Source organism: Xenopus laevis, chromosome 5L, assembly GCF_017654675.1.
Source record: "Xenopus laevis strain J_2021 chromosome 5L, Xenopus_laevis_v10.1, whole genome shotgun sequence".
NCBI lineage: Eukaryota > Metazoa > Chordata > Amphibia > Anura > Pipidae > Xenopus > Xenopus laevis.
In genome coordinates, this window is record NC_054379.1 from 134,702,762 (window position 1) to 134,725,955 (window position 23,194).

General features: G+C 39.2%; 1 protein-coding gene across 2 annotated transcripts in view; it reads right to left on the bottom strand.

Annotated features, from left to right (window-relative positions):
• Positions 1-217: 217 nt before the first annotated feature.
• Positions 218-23,194, bottom strand: part of LOC108717088 (unconventional myosin-VIIb) — a 64,922-nt gene continuing 41,945 nt past the window's right edge. The window contains exons 27-48 of one of the 2 annotated variants that reach the window (XM_018263849.2): positions 22,702-22,828; positions 21,105-21,224; positions 20,074-20,247; positions 18,494-18,721; positions 18,243-18,410; positions 16,822-16,939; positions 16,516-16,642; positions 15,877-16,085; positions 14,701-14,882; positions 14,392-14,516; positions 13,788-13,945; positions 12,613-12,766; positions 11,640-11,795; positions 10,288-10,393; positions 10,004-10,117; positions 7,762-7,846; positions 6,240-6,346; positions 5,418-5,603; positions 4,965-5,081; positions 3,923-4,006; positions 3,366-3,485; positions 218-752 (exon numbers count right to left, since the gene is read on the bottom strand). In XM_018263849.2, the coding sequence (XP_018119338.1) occupies positions 681-752; positions 3,366-3,485; positions 3,923-4,006; positions 4,965-5,081; positions 5,418-5,603; positions 6,240-6,346; positions 7,762-7,846; positions 10,004-10,117; positions 10,288-10,393; positions 11,640-11,795; positions 12,613-12,766; positions 13,788-13,945; positions 14,392-14,516; positions 14,701-14,882; positions 15,877-16,085; positions 16,516-16,642; positions 16,822-16,939; positions 18,243-18,410; positions 18,494-18,721; positions 20,074-20,247; positions 21,105-21,224; positions 22,702-22,828 (3,037 nt within the window). In that variant the 3' untranslated portion in view covers positions 218-680. The remainder of the gene's footprint in view (positions 753-3,365; positions 3,486-3,922; positions 4,007-4,964; positions 5,082-5,417; positions 5,604-6,239; positions 6,347-7,761; positions 7,847-10,003; positions 10,118-10,287; positions 10,394-11,639; positions 11,796-12,612; positions 12,767-13,787; positions 13,946-14,391; positions 14,517-14,700; positions 14,883-15,876; positions 16,086-16,515; positions 16,643-16,821; positions 16,940-18,242; positions 18,411-18,493; positions 18,722-20,073; positions 20,248-21,104; positions 21,225-22,701; positions 22,829-23,194) is intronic. The other variant, XM_041563407.1, reaches the window with a different exon arrangement.

Sequence of the window (23,194 nt, forward strand, 5' to 3'; positions counted from 1 at the left end):
AGTTTTACAACACATCAGGCACAAAAGTGGTCTCTGTGATGCCCTCTGATTAAATGCTTAACAACTGACAGTTTTAGCCTGTAGGATCCCAGCAACATGGTGATACAGGAGTAATGCTCTACACATCCTCAGGAAAGAATCATTCTAAGCATCATAAGATAGTAGGGCTCCAGTGCCAAGATAGAAAACCTGATGTGTGTGTGCGTGTATATATATATATATATATATAAATATATAGATATTTTCCAGCAATGCAGATAAATATTATGGAGGCCTCTTGACATGTGCTAATAAAGGAGTGACGCCCTTTGCCCTGCTGTTTGAGGCAAGACTGGAGGAGAGCAGAACAAGTCAAGAGTAGATTAATGAAGTGACTTTGCAGCAGGGCAATGGGGCAGTTCCAGACCCTCACAAGGTAAAAACACTGTTCAGTCTGCTAATACTGTAGCTCAGGGTGTTATGGAGACTCGTGGCAATTGTGATGCATAGCAGGCTGAACAGTCATCTTGTTGGGGTTGGAGAGTTAAGGTACATAGGATGATGCTCCTTTACTAGAAAGAGGCACAGATGGGCTGTCATTTATTTTCTCGGTGTAAGGCTGGAAAAAGCTGTGATGGCTGCAAGGTATTGGAATTAGTATTCAGCATCCATGAAGACATCATTGAGACTATTCATGCTCTTCATGCTTTCTTTTCGTGTATAGACACGAAATAATGGACGTAAGATGTCAGCAGGTCATCCATTTTATAGCCCTGTACAGAGGAAATAAAGACTTTTCATTAATGTTTACAACACTATAGGGCTTATTTAGTAAACAAGTGTATATTCCAGACGAGGGATGGTCACAAAAGCAATAGCTTAAAGTACAGAAGCGTCTCCTAGCGCTTCTTTGCTCACTTCTGTGTCTCCTTTCACACTGAGCAATAGAGTTGAGCAGAGAAGTGTCAAGAGACCCTTCCTTCTTATGTACTAAAGGCTTTTGCGATTATGCCCAGCCCTCACACTAAGCACCCACAACACAGGGTGCTCAGGTTATACATTCATAATATGAGCAGCAGAGTTAAAAATGATAATATTTATTTATTTATTTTCTATGATCTAAGGCATCATTCAATGTTTATTTTCTTTGGATTGATAGGTAATAATCCTGTAATGTTGTATTAACTGATGAGCTTATGTCAGCCAATCCTATTTTATGTTTCTCATGCTGTTTATTTGAAAATGCTAATAAACACAATTGAAAAGAAAGAAAAATGATAATATCATAAAATCTACAAAAACATACTGTATATTGTGTGGAAGGGAACTATAAGCAATTACATAAAGTTATGTGATAGGGTCTAATGTTAAATATTGTTTTTTTAAATTTTACTTGGAACACACAGCAAAAGAACATACCGCTCACCCTGGTGGACTAGTGGCTGGCGGGGACGCCCGTCACGTGGTTCCTTCTCCTTTTTTGCCAGTTACTCTAAGGCATGTGCGACACGCACTTGCGGGATTTACGCGTCGTGAGTGCCATGATGTCACCGCGTTTGGCGCAAATTTTAAATAAGGGGCTTCGGACAAGAAGTATTTGCCCATTGTTAGGTCTAATTTGATTAGATCCTGGGTATGATTCTATCTGTGTATTAATCCTGGTATTTGAACCTTGCCTGTAGGACTACTCGGAACTCTGCCAATCCTGACCCTTGCCTGTCTGACTATTCTGCACTCTGCTGATACCGACCATTGCCTGTCTGACCTTGCTTGAACTCTGCCTGTACCAACTCGGCCTGCCTGACCACGCTATCCTGTTTTAATCCCTGTGAAGTTGGTGTTGCCTTCCGTCCTAAATCCATGATAACAATTGTGCCCCTTTGCTCGTCCAGAACTCTTGCTTGGCTCCTGTCTGCTGAGGGTTCCTCCAAGAGGCCAAAGGCAGCTGTTACATGCGGAATTAGAGTCGTGACCAGGGAGCCTAGCACCTGTTCTGGATTTAGAGAGAGCTGATTGTGACACAGGGCTATCACGATTAAGTACCTTGTTGGTACAAAATGCGTAGGCCCTATGGAGTTGGATTTATACTTTTAATTATGACCAATGAAAATTTAACTTTTAAACTTGGAAGACTTAAATCATGAGGGTAGACTGTCAAGGTTGGGGTTGTTTTCTCTGGAAAAAAAGGCGCTTGCAGGGGACATGATTACACTTTACAAGTACATTAGAGGACATTATAGACAAATAGCAGGGGACCTTTTTACCCATAAAGTGGATCACCGTACCAGAGGCCACCCCTTTAGACTAGAAGAAAAGAACTTTCATTTGAAGCAACGTAGGGGGTTCTTCACAGTCAGGACAGTGAGGTTGTGGAATGCACTGCCGGGTGATGTTGTGATGGCTGATTCAGAATATCAAAGGCTATTGTGATACTAAACTCTATAGTTAGTGCATATATGGGTATATATAATTTATGTGAAAGTATGGAGGGGTGTGTGTATGGATGCTGGGTTTTCATTTGGAGGGGTTGAACTTGATGAACTTTGTCTTTTTTCAAACTGATTTAACTATGTAACTATGTAACTTATTCTATTGGCCCTGTGAATTATTCTGAGTGTCGAATAGCCCTGTTCTTTTGCTGTGTGTTTCGGATTGAAGCTCCCTGAAGCTGGGGGTCTGGGGCTGGCAACCTGGACCACATGATCAACCTGTTGAGCTAATTATACTTTTATACTGGAGCACCTTTTTACTTCTTTTGTAATTTTTATTTTACTTGGACAGCTTTTATTTTATTAGAGATAGCTTTACTCCTCACGCTCACCTTCACAATGACCTTGTAGTTAAACTGGTGCAATCATTGTAATTACCCCAAGGGGAGCAAGAGGTTAATTACTACACAGATAGCAGGCCAGACAACAGGGGAATATGTCCAACTGATAACACCAAGGAAAAAAAGCTATATTCATGTCTACTTTAACAAAAAAGTATCACACACTGCATTTGTCAGCCTACTGGTAATGATTTAATCACATTTTTTGCACAGATATATGTATGTGTATATCTATATACTGTATGTATCTCAATGTCAGTGTTTAGCAAAGGGTAGAAAATGGTTGAGATAAGTGAGATTTTGTTGTCATTGGCACATGACACATTGGTACATGAGCTATTTGTCTTTTTCAAAAGAAAACTGAAACAGAAAAGTGTCAAAACAAGTGCAATTAAGCAAGAGTTCGTAATTTTAATGATAAATGATGGGGTAATTTGGAAAATCAGTGTTAAATTGGACAGAATAATAAAGCTAAATGAACAAAATCTTTTATTTTGTGTTATTACTGTATTTTTATTCAAGCTATATACACTATGAATGTATCAGGGACACTTACCAACGAGGTCTCACACAAGATTTTGTTGTCACGCACAAGGCTTCCTGTTGTCATCTGGAAATATGTATTACCGCTGTTCCAGCGAGAGATTTTGTTGAAGGCATGGGTGACCAGCAGCTCCTGCCAACATCAATCAGTCAGATATTTATGGACATGTTTTGTATATCTATGCGCTTGTTATTCTGGCCCCACATTATCACCCCCCCCCCCCAATTATCATCACGTGTCTACAAATTTGCATCAGCACCATCTAATCATTTCAGCACCCCTGTGTACTAACACCACCCATGCTATTAGCCCGTTGTGACCCAGAATTTAACGTGAGATTTCACAGAAAGAGCATTGTGTTTTATTACCATTTTGATTGCAGCTTGTTCTATAACTTTGAAGTTTCCAGTGATTTGTCTCCAAGTTGGTTTTATCCCGATTTACTTCAAAGTTGGTTATGCAGGCACGCAGAACATAAAGCACATTACCATATTTGCTACAATGCATCAGTCACTCTCCTATGGAGACTCCCAATGAATAAATGCCAAAAAGTCTGCTCCATTACTTGCCTTTGTCTTGGGATGAAACAAGGAGACTCCATGCTTGTTGATAGCAATCAGCACAATGTCAGGGTATGATGGCTCGGAGGATTGCTGTTATGATATAAAAGGTTCAGTAGAGGAATAAAAATAATCTGGCAGTACTAAACTAAGAAGCATGTCACAGAATATGCAAATCCTTGTTTTTCTTGCCTAAAAATGAATCCTTTATGATAAACCTGCCATCATCCAGCAAAATGTGTTTACTCCTACCCTACCAGCCCTTCTGTGTCTTAACACTGTTTTGTGCTTTTGTCATGGCAATTATAGATGAATTAAATACATAAATATTCAGTGAAAGGATAGGCCAGTAAGCACCTGATCAGGGACAGTATGGGTATTTGGACATCACCGTATTGTTTGTGGGGTAGGCACTCAAAGAGCAGTCCTCCAGGCAGTAGTAGTAAAAAAAAAGGTCTTTATTAGAGAACAAGTGTTTATTTTAACTTTTGCGTTGTAAGATCTAATGCCCTGTTGAACAGCAGATTCAAGTCTGTATAGAACCAACAAAGTTGTAACTGCTGGAGTCCTCTCCTTGCCTATGTCATATTATATCTGTACAGCCTGCCAGCTCCCAACCAGCTGTATTGAGTAAGTAATTGCACTAGGGCTGCCCTAGAATTCCAAGAGAACTACATTGCTATTAAACTGACCCACCCAAAGAATGGTTAAAGGCAACAACCCTTACAGGAAAAGAGGGTTTTTCAGGATGCTGAAAAATAATGGATTACTGCATCGCTTCAGGACTATGGTCTTTCTCCAGTGACAATATTGTGTCCCTAACAAACCATTTAAGGGGTTTTGCAAGGTTCTGCTTAAAAGTGGCAATCAAATAATGATAGCTAAGCACTGTTCATTGCAGTGATCCATTCAGACAAAGCAATGATATATTTGGGAAAAATCCCAACATAATCCTGTGCTCCTACCCCATCTACTTCCTATCGACTAACAGCGACACTTGCTGAAACCTAAACATTCTGACTATACTGCTTCACAGGTCACATGTTCTTACCTTGACCTCGAAAAAGGCTGACCCAAACGTTGGCCAACGGCATATATGCTTGAGAAATGCGACTTTTGCTTCATCCACCGTTTTACGCTCATTCTTGTTATAAGCAGCAATAATATTCTGTATATTGGCGAAAAATTTGAATTAGCGCATCCATCTCTGTACTGGAAGCAGATTGCATCCCAGTGTTGTTGCCCACCTACTTATTGTCTTTTAATATTGAGAAATTCAAATATTTTTAATTATTAGTAGTAGTATGCTGTGCAATTTAATCAAGATATGCATAATAAGGCAACATTATTTTATGACAGTGGCCTGTGATATATTCCTGGAAAATCCACAGTGATCAAAACCCCTGTAATTCCACTGTGGGTTGACCTTAGTGAAGATCTTATCATTATATATTATATAGTAAAGTATTAAAAATAAAGAGATGACAGGTCACTTGACAATTACCTTTTTCCATTCTTCAGGGGTACTAAGGCGCAGCAAATACTCTGGAACAAGATCCCGGACAGTTTTGTTGAGTGTGGCAAGATGAGAACGGTCATTGTTGTACTGAACTTTGTACATCAGACCTGCCAAAATCACTGCATCTTCCACTGAGCACTTGAGATAGCCCCGCATGTATTTGGGAACTTCCTGCATATGGGAATAATACAATAGTATAAAGAGCTATACAAGTTTTCTCTTCTCAGCTCCCACTCCATCATTCCCATAAATTCATTTTTTCTGTATAAGGCCCCCTTGCATTCTGATATGGGAGGGTAGGGGTAGAAAGGGGGCAAGTGGTAAACGTGCCTATGTGTGCAAAAACTGGGAAATCATGCCCTTTTTTGCATTTTGCACACTGCATTATATTAAGTACTGGCATTCACATATGATTTGCAGACACAGGATGCCAATGAGCTACATATGTTTTGCCCCTCGCATGCTTTCATGCAATTCACTGTTAGGCACAAAACCGCATGCCCCTGAAATTTGGCCCACAGATTTGTGATTGCCAGCTGCAGGTGAAAAATAAAGGAAAGCAAAGTGTATTGTGGACAAAAAAAAACATGGAGCTTTGCGTGTGTTTTTTGTGCTTTGAACATTAACCCATTTAAAACTAAATTCAGCTTGGGATGTCTGCAGATATGCCAAAGAAATGTGACAAATAGATACTCTTGTGTTGTACCTGTATTATGCCTTTACCAGCATAGATAGCTCTTGTCACTTTTGTCACAGATTACATTATTAGTGTTACCTTAGCTCTCTGCAATTTTGTTGGTCTCTTACCTGGTGATAGTGAAAGATACAGTCAGCCTTGACGTCCTTTCCAGGCTGGATATTTACCCACAGCTTTCGCATAAAATACAACTGAAAACTGGCAAAGGCTGGTGTTCCTGCAATAACCACCATCAATATTTATTGATGTTATTAAAATTAAATTGGCAGTCAAAAACAGAATTTTGATTAAAAAAAAGAAACCCTACAGCAACTAACAGACAGTGAATGAATGCCATTAACCCCATCCATATTAAATATAATACCACATCTGTGATTTCAGGAGAATAGCTTGAGTTATCTCACCTTACATGCACCATTGATATTCATTTGTAAGAACAGTTTGTTTACATAAGACAAATGCCTTCTAGTAAGGGTACAACAAGGGAAACATCCAGTTCCCCATGGTTTGATATTGAGGGTATGGTAAGTAAGACATACGGGTATATATATATATATATATATATATATATATATTTATATATATATATATATATATATATATTTATATATATATATATATATATATATATATATATATATATATATATGAGAGATTGCGGCTGCTGGGTTGAGTCAGATCATTTGGTGTGAAGGGGCTTAAGGCCCCCATACACGGGCCGATAAAAGCTGCCGACAGACCGACCTGTGTGGGGCCATCCGACGGGCTTTCCCGGTCGATATCTGACTGAAAGTCAGCCAGATTTCGATCGTGCGGGTTAAAAAATCCTGTCGGATCGCAGACGCATCTCTGCGTGTATGCGGTCCCGCTATGCGACCGCCCATTCTCCTGCATTATGATCCGATCAATGGATCATGCAGTTTTTTCTTGTGAAATGTTTGTTAAATAGGGTCCTGTGAGGCCCGAAAAGGTTGCCACATATTGTCTGCTCACATGTTTTGAACCAATAAAATACACTTTTGAAAATTATACAATGTGCAGTGTGCTGCAGTATATTGGACTTCTGTAACCAGGCCCGGATTTGCGGCAATGCCGCATAGGCCAGTGCCTAGGGTGGCAAAAAAATAGGGGCGGCACGCCGCCCAGCCGCATTATGGGGACGTGTGCGTCCCCATTCAATTACAGCAGCTGCGCCGGCGTTTTTTCGCCGGCGCGCTGGGAAGGGGAGGTGTAGGTGGGCGCTAGGACCGCGCGGCCGCCTGGTCGGACCGCATGGCCTAGGGGCGGCCGTCATTGAAATCCGGCGCTGTCTGTAACTATTAAATAGTCTGGAATTCTATCCTTTTGTAAATAACATTTCTAAATGAAGACACGAATAGCGCATAAAAACTATTATAAAAATGAATGGTATAGAATTTAAACAGCTTAGAATAGCATTAAATCAAATAATGAGAAAGGAAAAACAGTTTCCTTCTTTAGCTGAACTATGGAACACGGATATGTGAATGTGGATTGTGTACAAAGAAAAAAATCCAAATAACAGAAATGTTGTAGATGATAATGTACAGAAAGTCTTGTAATACACAGTATTTAAGGCACCCCACCAAAAAAATTTTTTTAATTGCCTCCCACCTGCAGTTGGACGGCTCTTTCTTATAAAGTCATTAATTTGCCTTAGAGAATCGTAGAAATAATCTTGCTCGTTCTGACTGATCACCTGTAGGAAAAGGGTATATTGGATTGATGAAACATTATAGAACAAAAAGAAATATTCAAATACAGATATGGGATCCTTTCTCTGTTAAAGTAAACTTTGAAGAAGCCACACACCACACACTCCCAAAGGTTCTTATCCTGGTGCCCAGTGATAGAGGAATCGGCCGCCTCACAACAAGGGTAAGAAGAATTTCACTGGCACACAGGAGTTGCAGTAGCAGGGCAAGCCCTTGCAATTTTATTATGCAGTACTGCAACGTTTCGGGGTCACGCCCCTTTGTCAAGCATCAATGGGGCGTGACCCCGAAACGTTGCACTACTGCATAATAAAATTGAAAGGGCTTGCCCTGCTACTGCAACTCCTGTGTGCCGGTGAAATTCTTCTTATCCTTTCTCTGTTAACCCATTATCCAGAAAACTCAGAATTATGCAAAGGCAGTCTCATATAGACTCCATTTTATCCAAATAATCCAAATTTATAAAAAAAATAAACCATAGTAATAAAACGGTACCTAGATTTCACCCGAACTAAGATGTAATGAATACTTATTGGAAGCAAAACCAGCCTATTGGGTTTAATTAATGTTTACATGATTTTCTAGTAGATTTAAAGGAGAATTCAACCCTGTAGAAAAAACCCTGTACCCCCCACCCCACGTAGACCACCTCCCTCCTCCCCCGAGGCTAACTGCCCCCACGGGGAAATCCCCATACTTTGTACTTACCCCTCGTCGCAGATTCTGGCAGCAGACCTCATGGCATACATCTTCCGGGTGACTGGGAGATCGGTATGTCGGTGCATGCGCAGTTGGAGCAATTTGCCAGTTTGCGACAACTGCACATGTGTCAAAATTGAAGGAGATTGCCGATCTCCCAGTCAGCTTACCGAGGACCCGGAAGATGGATGCCGTGAAGTCTGCTGCCAGAATCTGCGACGTGGGGTAAGTAGTAGTAGGGGCGTGAGGAACGTACCTGGTGGTCTAGTGGGGGGACGGCAGGGACGCCTGCCGCCCCCTCAGCAGGGACGCCCGCCGCGTCGAGCAGTTTCCATTAGGCCGCAGGCGCCAGTGTCTTAGGGCGCGCTTGGCGCGCTCTTGTGAAATTTAAAGGCGCAATGGTGCGAAATTCAAACACTATTTAAAGCCCATTAGGGCTGTGGAACCTTGCCCGTGATATGATCTTGTTCCTGGTGCTTTGTGAGCTTCTGTATTTTGCATTCTGATTCTGGTTTTGACCCCTGCCTGGCTATCGACTATCCTGACCTCTATATTTGACCCTTGCCTGAATATCGACTACTCCTTCTGCTGTACCCTCCTGTCTGATTGATTACCCAGTTTTGACCCTTGCCTGCCTGATTACGCTTTACATCTGCCTGCCTCGACCCGGCCTGTTCTGACGACGATTCTGGTTTCCTGTTTTGTACTGTGACCCTCGGCCTAAAGACTCTAGCCAACAGTCGTGCCCCTCTGTCTATCCAGAACCTCTAGCCTTGCACCTCTCGTTTAAGTCCTGGTGGCATCCAAGTAGCTGAGGGCTCCTCCCGAGGCCAACGGCCGTCACATTACAGGTGAAGAACGAGCCGAGACCAGGGTGCTTGGCATTTGTTCTGGTGTTGGGTGCCGACCGTGACAAGGGGTAAGTTAGCCTGGGGGGAGGAGGGAGGGGAGTTTACATGGGGTGGGGGGTACGGGATTTTTTTCTACAGGGTTTCCTTCTACTTTAAGGTATGTAGATCCATATTATGGAAAAATTAATTATCCGGAAAACCCTAGGTCTCGCGCATTCTGGATAACAGGCCCCACACATGTACAAATCAATGCACAGACACATCAATGTACAGTCAATCTTTGGTTTATAGTAATTTCTCTATAAATATATATATATATATATATATATATATATATATATATATATATATATATATAGATAGATAGATAGATAGATAGATACACTTTCAAAATTCTACCCTCTTTTACACAAGATCAAGTTTCTTGTAGGGGCAAGGCCATGTGTGTGTAGTGGGTAAGATTGCTGTTTTATTCACATCAGATACATATATTTACAACCAGTGGATAAAAAACCAAATGACAGCTGGGGGCCTCCTTTAGAGGAGTGTCTACTGTTTGCCCCCCCCCCCCATTATGGATTCCCAAATTACCTTGTCTCCTATCTTTAGAAACAAGCCAAATCCTTCCCAAGAGGTAATTTGTAGCTTTTTGGAGATATTCTGGCACAATTCCCGTATTTTGGTATTTGTTCCAACTTCAAACGTCTGAAATGATATACAAAAGTGCAGGTTATCAATCATCATACCTATAGTGTTCAGAAACTGTGAGCAGATTTCTGTTTAGAAAAGTACAGAGCTCTACTAGAAGACATTTGTAGGGAAATAGTCCTCTATGCTGGTTAGCAGGAGGGCAAGAGAATCTATGGAAAGTTCACCTCTTCTTTCTCATTTGGAAAGTAAACCTTGTGGTAGATCTTTGTGCTCATCTGCTGTATGGCTTCTACCTCAACAAGGTGAGGGGGCTGCTTCCTTGCACCAAACCTGCAATATAAGGACAGACTCAGGGAGAAGGCATATGCGTGAATGTAAGGGCTTAAGTACATGAAAGGAATATGTAGAGGGAAAATACAGTAATAACATACATTTGTCCCACCGGCCTAGTATAAGTAGAATAAAATGAAACAATGAATGGAAATTAGTTATTACACTAGTAATTAATAATAATAACCTAACTATTAATAATAAATGTGTATTGTGTTTAACCCTTTTGGAGTGTTGAATATAATCTAGTATAAGTAGAATAAAACCAAATGTTGGAGTAATAATATTTGTCAATGATATATTACATTAGTGAGGTTAATATTAATAATTCTCACTATTAATAATAACAGTGTATGGTGTTTAACCCTTTACGAGATTATATATAGCTGACAGGCTGTTAAAGGGGTGGTTCACCTGTAAGTTTACTTTTAGTATGTTATAGAATTGTGAATTCTAAACAACTTTTCATTTGGTCTTTATTTATATTTTATAGTTTTTGAATTATTTGCCTTTTTCTTCTGACTCTTTCCAGCTTTCAAGTGGGAGTTGCTGATCCCATCTAAAAATCAAATGCTCTGTAAGGATATAAATTTATTGTTATTGCTACTTTTTACTATTCATCTTTCTATTCAGACCATCTCCTATTTATATACCAGTCTCTTATTCAAATCAATGCATGGTTATTAGGGTAATTTGGACCCTACCAATCAGACTGTTGAAACTGCAAACTGGAGAACAGCTGAATAAAAAGCTAAATAACTCACAAACCAAAAATAATAAAACATGAAAACCAATTGCAAAGTGTCTCAGAATACCACTCTCTATATTATACTAAAAGTTAACTCAAAGGTGAACAACCCTTTTAACCTCCTTGCCGACAACACATAATCTATGTTTTCAGTAGGGGTTTTTACCCTTAGATGAATAATAAGAGTATGAAACTCTCAGATCCCTAATGTTCATTGTTCCACATCAGCTGTGCTATTATTATTAAAATAAGACGGTAGGTACACTGATTTGGACTTTTTCTCCTTTACAAAATATTTTTTAGTGTGGCAATAGATTAAATAACCAATGTATAAATCTGTGGAAATGGGAAGACATCACCAGTGTAACTATTTGTGATAGGAATTGTGTCAAGAAGGGAAGGTTGTGCTGTTCTGTATTTATTTCCTATAGGTTGGACTGTGATTAGAGTTACTTAAATAGTGTATTTGGAAATATAGAGACAGGAAATAGTTATTACTGTTGCACTCTCTGGATCCTCTGTAGAGACGTCTTAGCCAATGGTTCTTTCTGGCGGTTCTCAATGAATTTCTGAACGTGGCCCAACAACAATTTAGTAGGAGGGAACAGTCCGGTACAGAGCCAAAGTAATTGCCATCCACTGCTGACACTGTAGCTGCAATCAGAAACAGCCGGGAGCATGAGATTGATACCAGCGTACTTTACACTGATGCATTTTCTAATTCGTTCACTACTGATGGTAAAATAAAGCTAATTTACTAAAGAAGCTCAAAGTGCAAATAATCCACAATGTTTTGGATGTCCACAATTGAACCTTTAATTCCAGGATTGAAGTTTAATTGCTGAAGCTGCAATCAGGAGCAAAACTGCATGTAAGATATCATTTGTTCCAACAAGTAAACTGTGGCAATGGGCATAATGTTAGCCTGTAGGGTAAAAGGCAACATGGAAGTGGGACATGGGCGTGCACTGACATTCCCTTCAGATATTTTACTGAAAACAAGAGTACAGGTATGAGATCTGTTATCCAGAAATCTGTTACCCAGAAAGCTCAATATTACGGAAAGGCCATCTGAGATATATATGAAATAAATGTAATTTTAAAAAATGACTTGCTTTTTCTCTGTAATAATAAAACTGTAGCTTGTACTTGATCCAAACTAAGATATAATTAATCCTTCTTGATAGCAAAACCAGCCTATTGGGTTTATTTAATGTTTACATGATTTTCTAGTAGATTAAGGTATGAAGACCCAAGTTACAGAAAGATGTTATCTGGAAAACCCCAGGTCCCAAGCGTTCTGGATAACAGTTGATCTAACATGATGTAACAGATAAAATGAATCAACCAGGAAAGCTGACCACAGACAGACTGAGAGGAGGAATATCAGAATGAAAGCTGTATTTTAGTGCAAAGCTGTATTTTGTGTTTTACAGTTGTATGGTGTTTCCTTGGAGGGCTGCTCAGATACCTGTTGTTGTTTCCAGTCATTTGCTTTAAGATCTGGCAATAGATTTCATCTCGAAGAGCTTCTTCTTTGATGGGTCCAATGAAGATCTGATCAGTGAGTTCCGCTGGGGAATGAGTCTGTTTTGAAGGGTAATCCCCCATATATTTCATGATCGGTATGAAAAGTTAAGGTATATACAATATATTGTAAAAAAGCGTACTCAAGCTTGCCAAAAGGCAAATTTAAATAATTCAGGGCTGTACAGTAAAAGGTGAATCTTTTATAACATAAATATTCTTTTACTGTCAATTCCCCCACTACCTTATTAGTTGTGTCCTACATATCATTAATTATTGACAAAATGGTTTAGCAAGTGTCGGGATGATTGTGACTGTAATCTGGTCAGAAAAGTGACAGATCACTGACTCTTTTGGCTGACTCTCAGTAGAATCAAAAGGCAGGTATTAGCAGTCTAAAAATGCAATATCTCAGAAGCCATTAAAAATAGAATAGAATGTGAATTATAGAAGTGCTCAATAAAGCACCCCAAGTAAGTAAAAAAGTTAGGTTGAAAAAAAGACACAGGTCCATTTAACTTTTAACTTTTTTTTAACCTGCCTAACTGCCAGTTGATCCAGAGGAAGGCAAAACCTCAATTTACTCAAATGGGGAAAAATTCTCTCCTGACTCCAAATGGCAGACCAGTCCCTGGATCAACTTGTACTATGAGCTCTCCCATAACCCTGTATTCCCTCACTTGCTAAAAAGCCATCCAACCCCTTCTTATCTATCTAATTCTAATGTATAAGTTTGTCAGTTAATTTTTTTGGTTTAGATCCCCTTCAGGATGGGAAAAGGGCTTTATACAGGGTAAGATGTGAAGGTGTGGAATTCTCTTTCTAAAGTGTTTTCTCTGGCAGATATATTAGATAGCTCCAAGAAACTTTGAATGGCTTTTTAGCATGACAGAAAATAAAAGGTTACCAAAAATACATATATAATAGATTATAAAGCTGATCCAGGCACTGGTGTGATAGCTGTTTTGGAATCAGAAAGGAATTCCCCTCCATGCCAAAACTGAATATGGATTCTGATTTATTTTTCACCTTCCTACTGTATGGTAGGCAAACTTAATATCTTACTTCTCCCTGACTGTCACTGGATCCAGGATGTTTTTATACATTGATAAAGGATATCAGTAAATGCTGTGCAGGCATAATCACGTAGGTCTGATATCTCACACACTTTTCTGAGTAGTGGCTGCCTTAATGGTTCTCTAGAGTAGGCCCATAGGTGTGTCTTCCCACGAGATCTTTGCATGACAGCCCTGGACAAAGACTCAGGCTCTGGGTTCCTAAAGATCACATATAAAATGAAGACAGGCTGTAGAATAAACCATGTTATGAGGATAATTCATTTATAGTTGTGCATTGTTTACTTTGTGCATGTCTGCACCCAGGGCTGTCATTAATAACTATAGGTAAACATAGGTTAACATAATGCAAAGTTAGCAGTGCCCTCCCCCTAGGGGGCCTCAGTTATAACTCCATTGGTCCTCTGGACCCCCATGTAGGTGGGCCCTGCCAACAAGTAAAATAAAAAATTCCAAAGCCCCTCACATGCACCACAATTCCCTTGATCCACCCTGTCCACTCCCCAATTATGCAAAAAAAAAAAACACCCATGAACCATCCAAGCCTCACCATCACCTCACAACCTCATAAATCATGATTTTCCATCTCTAACTGCAGTTCCCCTGTACCAACCAGGGCAGTCCTGTCTGCACCCCAATTATTGTACCTGAAGTGCTGCAGGGCGAATTCTTCCAGTGTGTATGGTTTCACCTCCTCCTGCTTCTCAAAGTCTTCCATCAGGGAATTATAGAATTCTGACTTGCGCTCCTCTGGGGACATTACAATCAGCCTCTAAAGTAAGAATGATCAAAGTTTTAGGCTTTCATATTGCACAGAGCTGGTGAAGTGATTACACACCATCAGGATGTGTTATTTAATGACATATAAGACCCCATGAAACTGCATTTTTAGTCACAGCTACACAGCACTTAACATGATTGGAACTGGGACATTGTTTATATGCCAATTTTCTTACCAACATCTCACTTGAAGGTTTGCTGAGCGTTGGTATGATATGAATGGCGCTTAGTGAAACAGCCCCACTTTTCCCAGTCTTCTCATTCTTGGCATAGATCCAGTTGGCCCTCAGCTGGACTTCTGGACTTCTGTCCAGCAACAGAACGTCTCCACTACGGAAACTCAGAAGCTCTGGCTCATCTGTGAAACGTAATAGCATGAGTTACATCATTAAAATCTGCAACATGAACAGTTAGTGCAAAAACTTGCTTTAGCGGATCTTGCACTCATGATAACTAAAAGGCCAGATCTGATGATTAAATAATGATAACACAACAAACAAAAATATATTTTTCACTATTCTCCTGCCAGGTAAGTGTACTTCCATTGGAACATTAACGGTGAATGGATGATTAAAACAATTCAAGGTCCTGCCTGTATATCTTTTATATATTTAATGTTTTTTTTTAAATACATTATTGTTTTCTGCATACATTACTTTAGTGTGTATGCACCCAGTCCAATCCTGTGCAAGGAACACCTCAGGGCGTCGCATTGGCTGCTTCCTAATCTGTACTACCCAGTGTTTGTAACTTTCCTTTAAACCGTTAAACCCTTTTGTTTGCTAATATTGATACATTTAATTTTGCAACAGAGACCATGCCCTCCTGATTCTTTCATATGGTAGATCCTTTGGACTTGGTCTGCAACTAGTATATTTTATTAATATGAGTGATGAGCGAATCTGCGAATTTTGCACAACGCATTGAAGTTAAAGGCCGTTTTTAAATGAGCGACAGTTGGTGGCGCTCAAAATGCATCACTGGGTGTTTTTTCTTACGGTGACTTTTTTTTGTCCAAATGCATTAAAGTCAATGGGTGTTTTTTCTTATGGGCGTTTTTCCTCAGCGAAATTTTCCATGCCAAATTATCACTGCAGTTTTGCGAGAATCCAAAAAATCTTTGCCAAGAATCCACGCATTGCTTATTATTATTATTTTCTTTACTCCCTGATTTTGATTTCTTCTTTCCTATAAGGGTTAAGCCTATTATTTTGCCACTGTGATTTCCAAACTCAGAAAGAGGGTGTGATGCTCGTGGCTTGCTAAACACAAGTATTGTAACTCTTTCCTTCTTGCCCATCTAAATGTAGTTATTAGGAAGGCTGTGCAGACATAAAGGTTGGCAACTTCACCTGTTTCTGCTTTCTTAGCAGAACTCAATGATTCCTTCACTGTATGAGAACTGTCCTGCAGAGCCACTGCATAAAGAGATCTGGCCTTCAGTCCATCCAAAAAGTGAAGAAGAAGATGAGCGATTTCATCAGCGTGTTGTGAAGTCAGAACAAATTCCTCTCCACGCAGCGTATTTAAAATACAGCACTGCCCAAAGTTTTTCTCGGCTCTGAAAATAAGGCAATGTTCTATTATTGTTATTAGATGGTTTATGTTAGAGAAATATTACGTAAGTGGCTGTTAATGAAGAGTTAAAGTTTAGTTATTTGAACAAAGTCAGGATCAGCAAGATGTGATGTGAGAAGGCTGTTGTGTTATTGTAGGCACTGAGGGAGAAGATGTGAGAGAATATTATGGGCTATTACCCTAATACATTACTTTTAACCAGAATAGGGTGACAGCAGAGGTAGGAATATGACTGAGAAAGATTTAGAGCACAAGGAGCAGAATATTTAGGTGGGATGAGAAAAATAAAAACAAAAATAAAATACTAATTTCAGCTGGAAACGGTAATGTATAATGTATTATGCTGTACAGTATATAAAGGCAGATTAGAAGGTGCTCATCGATTAGAATGTGCTCAGCGCTCATGTGCTCACCTCTTTGTACGGATCCCAATCAGTTCAGGAAATGACAGTTGCAAAAGCTTTTTTTCTTTTTCATCCAATAAGTTTATTTCTTTCCAGTTTATTGCAACAATGAAATGATTCCTGCTTATGCTTGGCCCTTTAATAAAGGAATGGATAAATAGTAGCTTAGACACAATAAGCATTTATCACCCAGGGGAGTTAGTTTTAGTCATAATGCTTTAGCTCAAAAGAAACTATAGAGACAACGGAGTTTCAGTAAGCGATATCCTTATGGCTGCACACACGACACATCAGGTAGCCCTGCCGCCCTCTTACCTGTAAATTTAGAGGCTTCGAAGAACTTGGAAAAAAGAAGTGGCCACTGTAGCCGGGAATATTCTACGAAAGCTTCTTTTACTTGTAATACTGGGTGCTTCTCCTTCACATACTGAGCCTGTATGTAATGATTTAATTTATTATTTTCGGCAAATTGCAAAAAACCTTGAGCACATTTACAAATTCCCCTACAGGAATACCGTACATTATGAGAAATGATCATGTGCAAGTGGGATTTTTCTCCTTTTATGCACTGAATTAAGACTATACAGGTATGGGACCTGTTATCCAGAATGCTCATGACCTGGGGTTTTCCGGATAACAGATCTTTCCGTAACTTCATACCTTAAGTCTAATAGCAAATCATGTAAACATTAAATAAACCCAATAGGCTGGTTTTGCTTGCAATAAGGATTAATTATATCTTAGTTCGGGTGAAATACAGGTGCCGTTTTATTATTTTTAAAAATGTGGATTATTTGGATAAAATGGAGTTTATGGGAGACAGCATTTCCATAAGTCTGAGCTTTTTGGATAATGAATCCCATGCCTGTATTGGGTTTTCCAATATCAGTAAAAAAAAATTTTTTCAATACCCCTTCAAAGAATTGAAATTAAAATGAAGCCTCACTGTTTCTGCCATGAGTATAGCTGAAAACTTGGGTGGTGCTTTAACAAGGACTGTTAAACCTGCCGAATTGATGTTTTAGCCTATGGGGGACCTCCTAGAACCTATTTGGAGTCAATTGGTAGACTTTGAAAAATCAAAGTTTTTGGGGGGAAAAACTGTGAATCAAATTCGATCAAATGCGCAATTCCTTCAATTCGAACAATTCAAATTCAGCCGAATATGGACCTATTAGATCGAAAACGGACCTATTCAACCCAAAAAAAAAATCTTCAACTTTCGGTTGGTCTTTTTGAATTTCGAAGTTTTTTCAATTTGAAATTGTGTCAACTTTAAGATTCATTTTTAAAAAATGTTTTAACCTAAAATTCAGTATGAAGTGTAACTGCGCTCTCTATGCTCCACCACACATCTTGATCCGTGAACTGGTGGTGAGCACAAGAGGTAAGTCTACTACTATTTCAAGCTCCAGTAGATTCAGATGTGCCCCTCCTAAGCCCTTTCCATTGCAATAAGTAGTGTTCCCTAAACTGGGCCCATAACAGTTAATACACAGTTAACATTTGCTCAGTATGAAGAAGGCTGCATTTAGGGGTTCACAGGCTTTGGCTTGAAAATATTTGGTCTAATGCAATAATTCTATAATTATATTTTGGCCATGTGTAAAAAGAGAGAGGTGTGTGCTGCAACATTGCAATGTTACCTAATATACCTGGCACTATGGTAATGCCACTAGTTTCACAGTCAAAATAAATCACTTTTGTCATTATATAACAATATGATTGTATCTTACCGCCGCTTGCCTTTCCTTTAGAAGACTTGACCAGTGTGATAACGGTTTGGTTTCCAGCTGTTTGGGAGGCACACAATCCTGTATAACACTCTGCACATTCTGATCTGTTAGCACCTCTCCATATTTAATATAATAATGTTTTAACATCAGCTCTGCAAGTTCCTGCTCCTGAAAGAAAAAGATACTTTCTGCACATTTTTCTCACAAATAAAATTCTCCAAATAACACACTAACTTATTCTTTTAACTCACCTTGTCACAGCGGTATTCCCCAAAACGTAAGCCACGAATAACTTGGCAGTATATAAGCTCTGTGCTCACAGGGTCTGCGGAAGAGTCGTGCCAAGGGGTGAAGATTTCCTTACGAAAGTTCAGACGCCATGGGGCATGTCTCTCCTGCTCCCCCTGCTCCTTTGCTAATTGCTCACACTGTGAGATTCCATCCATCAGGTGTTCAGATCCAGAGCCCAATGACCAGACCTGAGGCAGTAACACAGAAGTGCAGAAATAATAATGTGATATTCAGCAAGAAGTCTGAGACTGCCTTGCTCACTAAGCTTAACACTGTTGACAAAATGGGTTAGATTGGAGTGGAACATTATTCTTTTGCTCTGATAATGAAGTCTCTTGGTTCACTTTAAATGCTTTCAATGCTCAGGGGACATTAAAGTCACTAACAAAGGGTGATCTTATAAATACTGTACCAATGCTAAGGGGCAGAGGTCGAGGTGAATTTTTGAATGGAAAAAAAATCAAATTTCAAGCTGTTTTTGTTTACTATGACTAGAGAATATTCTATTTGAATTTGAAAAAAACTTGAATATCGAAATTTATCATGTACTGTCACTTTAAAAATTCGACTTAGACCATTCGCCATCTAAAACCTGCCGAATTGATGTTTTAGCCTATGGGGGACCTCCTAGAACCTATTTGGAGTCAATCGGTAGACTTTGAAAAATCAAAGTTTTTTGGGGGGGGAACTGTGAAATTCGATCAAATGCGCAATTCCTTCAATTCGAACAATTTGAATTCGGCCGAATACGGACCGATTAGATTGAAAACTGACCTATTCGACCCCAAAAAAAAATCTTTGACTTTCAGTTGGTCTTTTTGAGTTCGAATTTCGAAGTTTTTTCAATTTGAAATTTGACCCATGATAAATCTGCCCCTAAGTGTTAGGAAGCATTAAAAAATGTCAGATGTAGCTTCAATATTAGATAATGGGGTTTGTTCATACTGGATAAATTATTCAAATAACACCACTGATAACTGGATTTCAGTAAGTAGTCAAGGGTAAGAGAACGCAAGTCCAAATTCTGATCTCTTGCCCCACTTCTATGCAGGGAATAGATTGAGGGAGCAGATGGGGACAAGACAAGGCTCTTGTTCCTATTTTTACATATGTAAATGCCCCAAGATCATATCATAAACATCTAGATCATAACATTTACATACATTGTTAATACAAACTGTATTTGTGATATAACATAAATACGTAAATTTTTTAATTAATTGTTATCCTTTAATGTTATCCTATATATATAACCCATGCTCCCTTTTGGTCTGCCTAGCCAAATTTTATATATATATATATATATATATATATATATATATATATATATATATATATATATATATATATATATATATATATATATATATATAATTATTGATATTATAGCACCACAAAAAAACAGTTACAGTGGAACACTTTATGAATACATAATTGAACATAAAGACACAAATATTCAGTAATCTATTGACATAATGTCTCATTAACATCAGTAATGAACACAGGGTGGAAAACACTTTTGCAAAGCTCAGAAGTTCACCTTGTTATAAACTGAGATGTAAACTGAAAATCCAAAGGTATCTGTAAGCTGCAGTTTTTGGGCAATGACCTTACACATCTCTCGAGCGGAGGTTGCAGAGTCAGTCTGGATGTTTATAGTACGACCCGTCATAAGGGTTACTGGCACCGACCTGGATCCCACTCCCTTCATGGCCTGAAGAAGATGTCAAGTTACTCTTTAAGAAATTGTTATCTTGTTATTCTTATAATAAATCTTTTGTTTACGTTTCATTCACATCATATATTACTGTTTTCACCTCAGTCTAAATAGACTGTCAACCTCCCCAGACCAAATTTGGGGATTTTGGTCATGGAAGGTTGTTGGCATTATCTTGCAAGGACATCCATGGGCAGAAATAGTTGATTTGTCATTTTCTGAATCACTTTTGATCTGTGAATGGAAGAGTATGAGCGTGTTGTCATACAGAAGTGTGTGGTCATATCTGACCCCTGCAGCAGCAGTTTGCTGGAGGTATCCTAACTGAAATATACAAACCAAAGGTACTTACTGTGTGCCATGGATCACTGAACTAAGACAAATTTGTACAATGTCAGCAGCACCACTAAATACAACAATGACTACTAAAGATGAGTGACACTGGATCATTTTGCTTTGTCAGAAAATTTGTTAAACTACGGAAACATTTGTGAAATGGTGGCGATGGTGATTTTTCTGCATATATTTTCTGATGATTGAGACCACATGGTGACCACAGATTTGGAAAAATGCAAAGTTTGACGCAAAACTGTAACAATTGAAAAAGTTTGCCCATACCTAATGAGAACACTATATACCATAAATAAGATGTAAAACGATATCTTTATAATTGGTCTTAGTGATCATTTATAATCACTATGAAAGCCAATGGTGTTACACGACTATACAGGTACAAGGCCACTGGTTATGGAACTCCAAAGTGCCTTATACTATACTTCTAATACACCTCTAATAATGGATGAGAGAATGTTTAATAGCCACATACATGAACACAGTTTAAAGCTGCCCTTTACCTGTAGCTCCAGCCAGCTTGGAGGCTCTGACCTGACTCCATTCAGCAGGGTTCGGTTCAGCTGTTTTATGCAAATGGCATTATATGCAATCTGTGAAGTTCGGATAAAGTTCTGTAGATACTGCAAATCAGAGCAAAGTTACAGTTTTCAAATAACTGAGGAGACAACAAAAAAAACATAATTTGAAACCTCTACTGCTGTTTTATTCAGAATGACGTGTGTTTTTTATTATTTGACTTAAATGGAACAGTAATAATTAAAGTTAGAGAGAAATATGCTGAACAGAGATGTGACAAATCACTAGTCAGGGCTCATTTACTAAGGATAGAACTCCACAAACTATTTTGTCATAGCTGGGCTCCAATGATCGAATCATAAAGCCAGGAATGCAGGCGATAGGATTGTCGCAGCATTGATCCAACGCGAGATGCAGATGCAGACGCAGCGTGCAGCATCTGCATTCGACAGTCGTGTCGGATCAATGCTGCGACACCATGCGACAATTCTTTTACTTACCTTATTTTTGTTGCATGCGTTTTGTCGCAGCGCGTCGGATCGTGACAAAATAGTTTGTGTTGTCCTACCCTAAAGGTGTAGGCTTATCATTGCCGTAGAATCCAGGACTACATCGGTTTGTTGCAATCCCACCAACTGCATTCCTGGCCTTATGATTCGATCATTGGTCCCTAGGGCACACAATAAGATCAGCCCGATATCACCCACTAAAGGTGGGCATATTGATGTAAGATTCTCTCATTTGATAAACTCTCCACATGAGCAGATCTGCCTATGTATGGCCACCTTAACATAGATGCTCAATAGCTCAAGAGAAGAGCACTTAACCATTAATTCGTTTTGATCAGAGGCGAAACAGCGTGTGAACAGTGTGATTAATAGTCAAGATTCCTTGGAAATGTACATTCTATACCCTGAGATACCTAGTAGGTTGGAGACACCTAGTGAGACTAGAGACATCTAGTGGTGCTGAAACAGCAGTGCTGGAAAGATTCACACTGGGAAAGTGACAAATTTCACAAAAATCCCATGACCCAAGGGGAGTTTGCTGCAATCTTGAGGATATAGTAGTACTTAGATACTCCTGGGAACCAGGGCTGGATTTACATAGAGGGCGCCCCTAGGCCCACTGCCGTTCGTCGCCCCTGCCCCCTCCCCTTTATTCGTGCAAATTTTCATCATCAATGGGGAAATTTAAAAAATGATTGTATCTCCAGCGCATCCCCAGTGTTTTTGAACCAATGTAGGTGTGGTTGGGCAGCATGCCGCCCCCCTAAAATCCTGCCGCCCTAGGCCCGGGCCTAGGTGGCCTTTCCACAAATCCGGGCCTGCTGGGAACTGATGGGCAAATGTAAGGTGGGTCATAGCCCTTATTGTTGACACCTTCCTAGCATCTTTGTGTAAGAGAATTATTTAACCACCCTGTTTATAATTAACAGTTTGCTATGGTTTTCCAATGCTGGACTTAAAAGAAGTGAATAGGTCATAATAAGATAAGATGCCCAATTAAAGCCACACTCAACTAAAATGTGATGTGAAAAACAGCAAACATATTGTTATGACAACAGTTTCATTACTACACCTTGAGAAACTTGTCTGAAGGAGGAAAGCAGCCTAAGCAGAGTGCCAGCAGAATCCAGCCTCGGGCAATGCTGGTTTTGTTATTGTTTCCAGAGAGTTGCTTGCAGATATGGCAGTAGATTTCATCCCTGGGTTAAAGAAGAACAACACATGATAACATCTGAAGAATATGTAAAGAATGCAGATTTGTTATAATCTATATACAGAAATCCACATATGATTTTGTAATATTAAGGGAATTTGTTTGTATGTAGATATGTATATGGAAATTACAGTATATACATTGTCTTGTCCTCTACTATGTACAACATGCAGCCACGTAATTTGTGCTACCAGTGAACATCAGCAAAAGCTGGAACTAAGATAATATCATAGAAGCCTTATGAAGTGATAGTAGTTCCAGCACTGCAGCAACTTCAAGTCTACAACTGCTGATCAATGGATCTGAAGTTTTTTTTAGCCCTGTTTAACTATAGTGACTTTTAATATGAGAG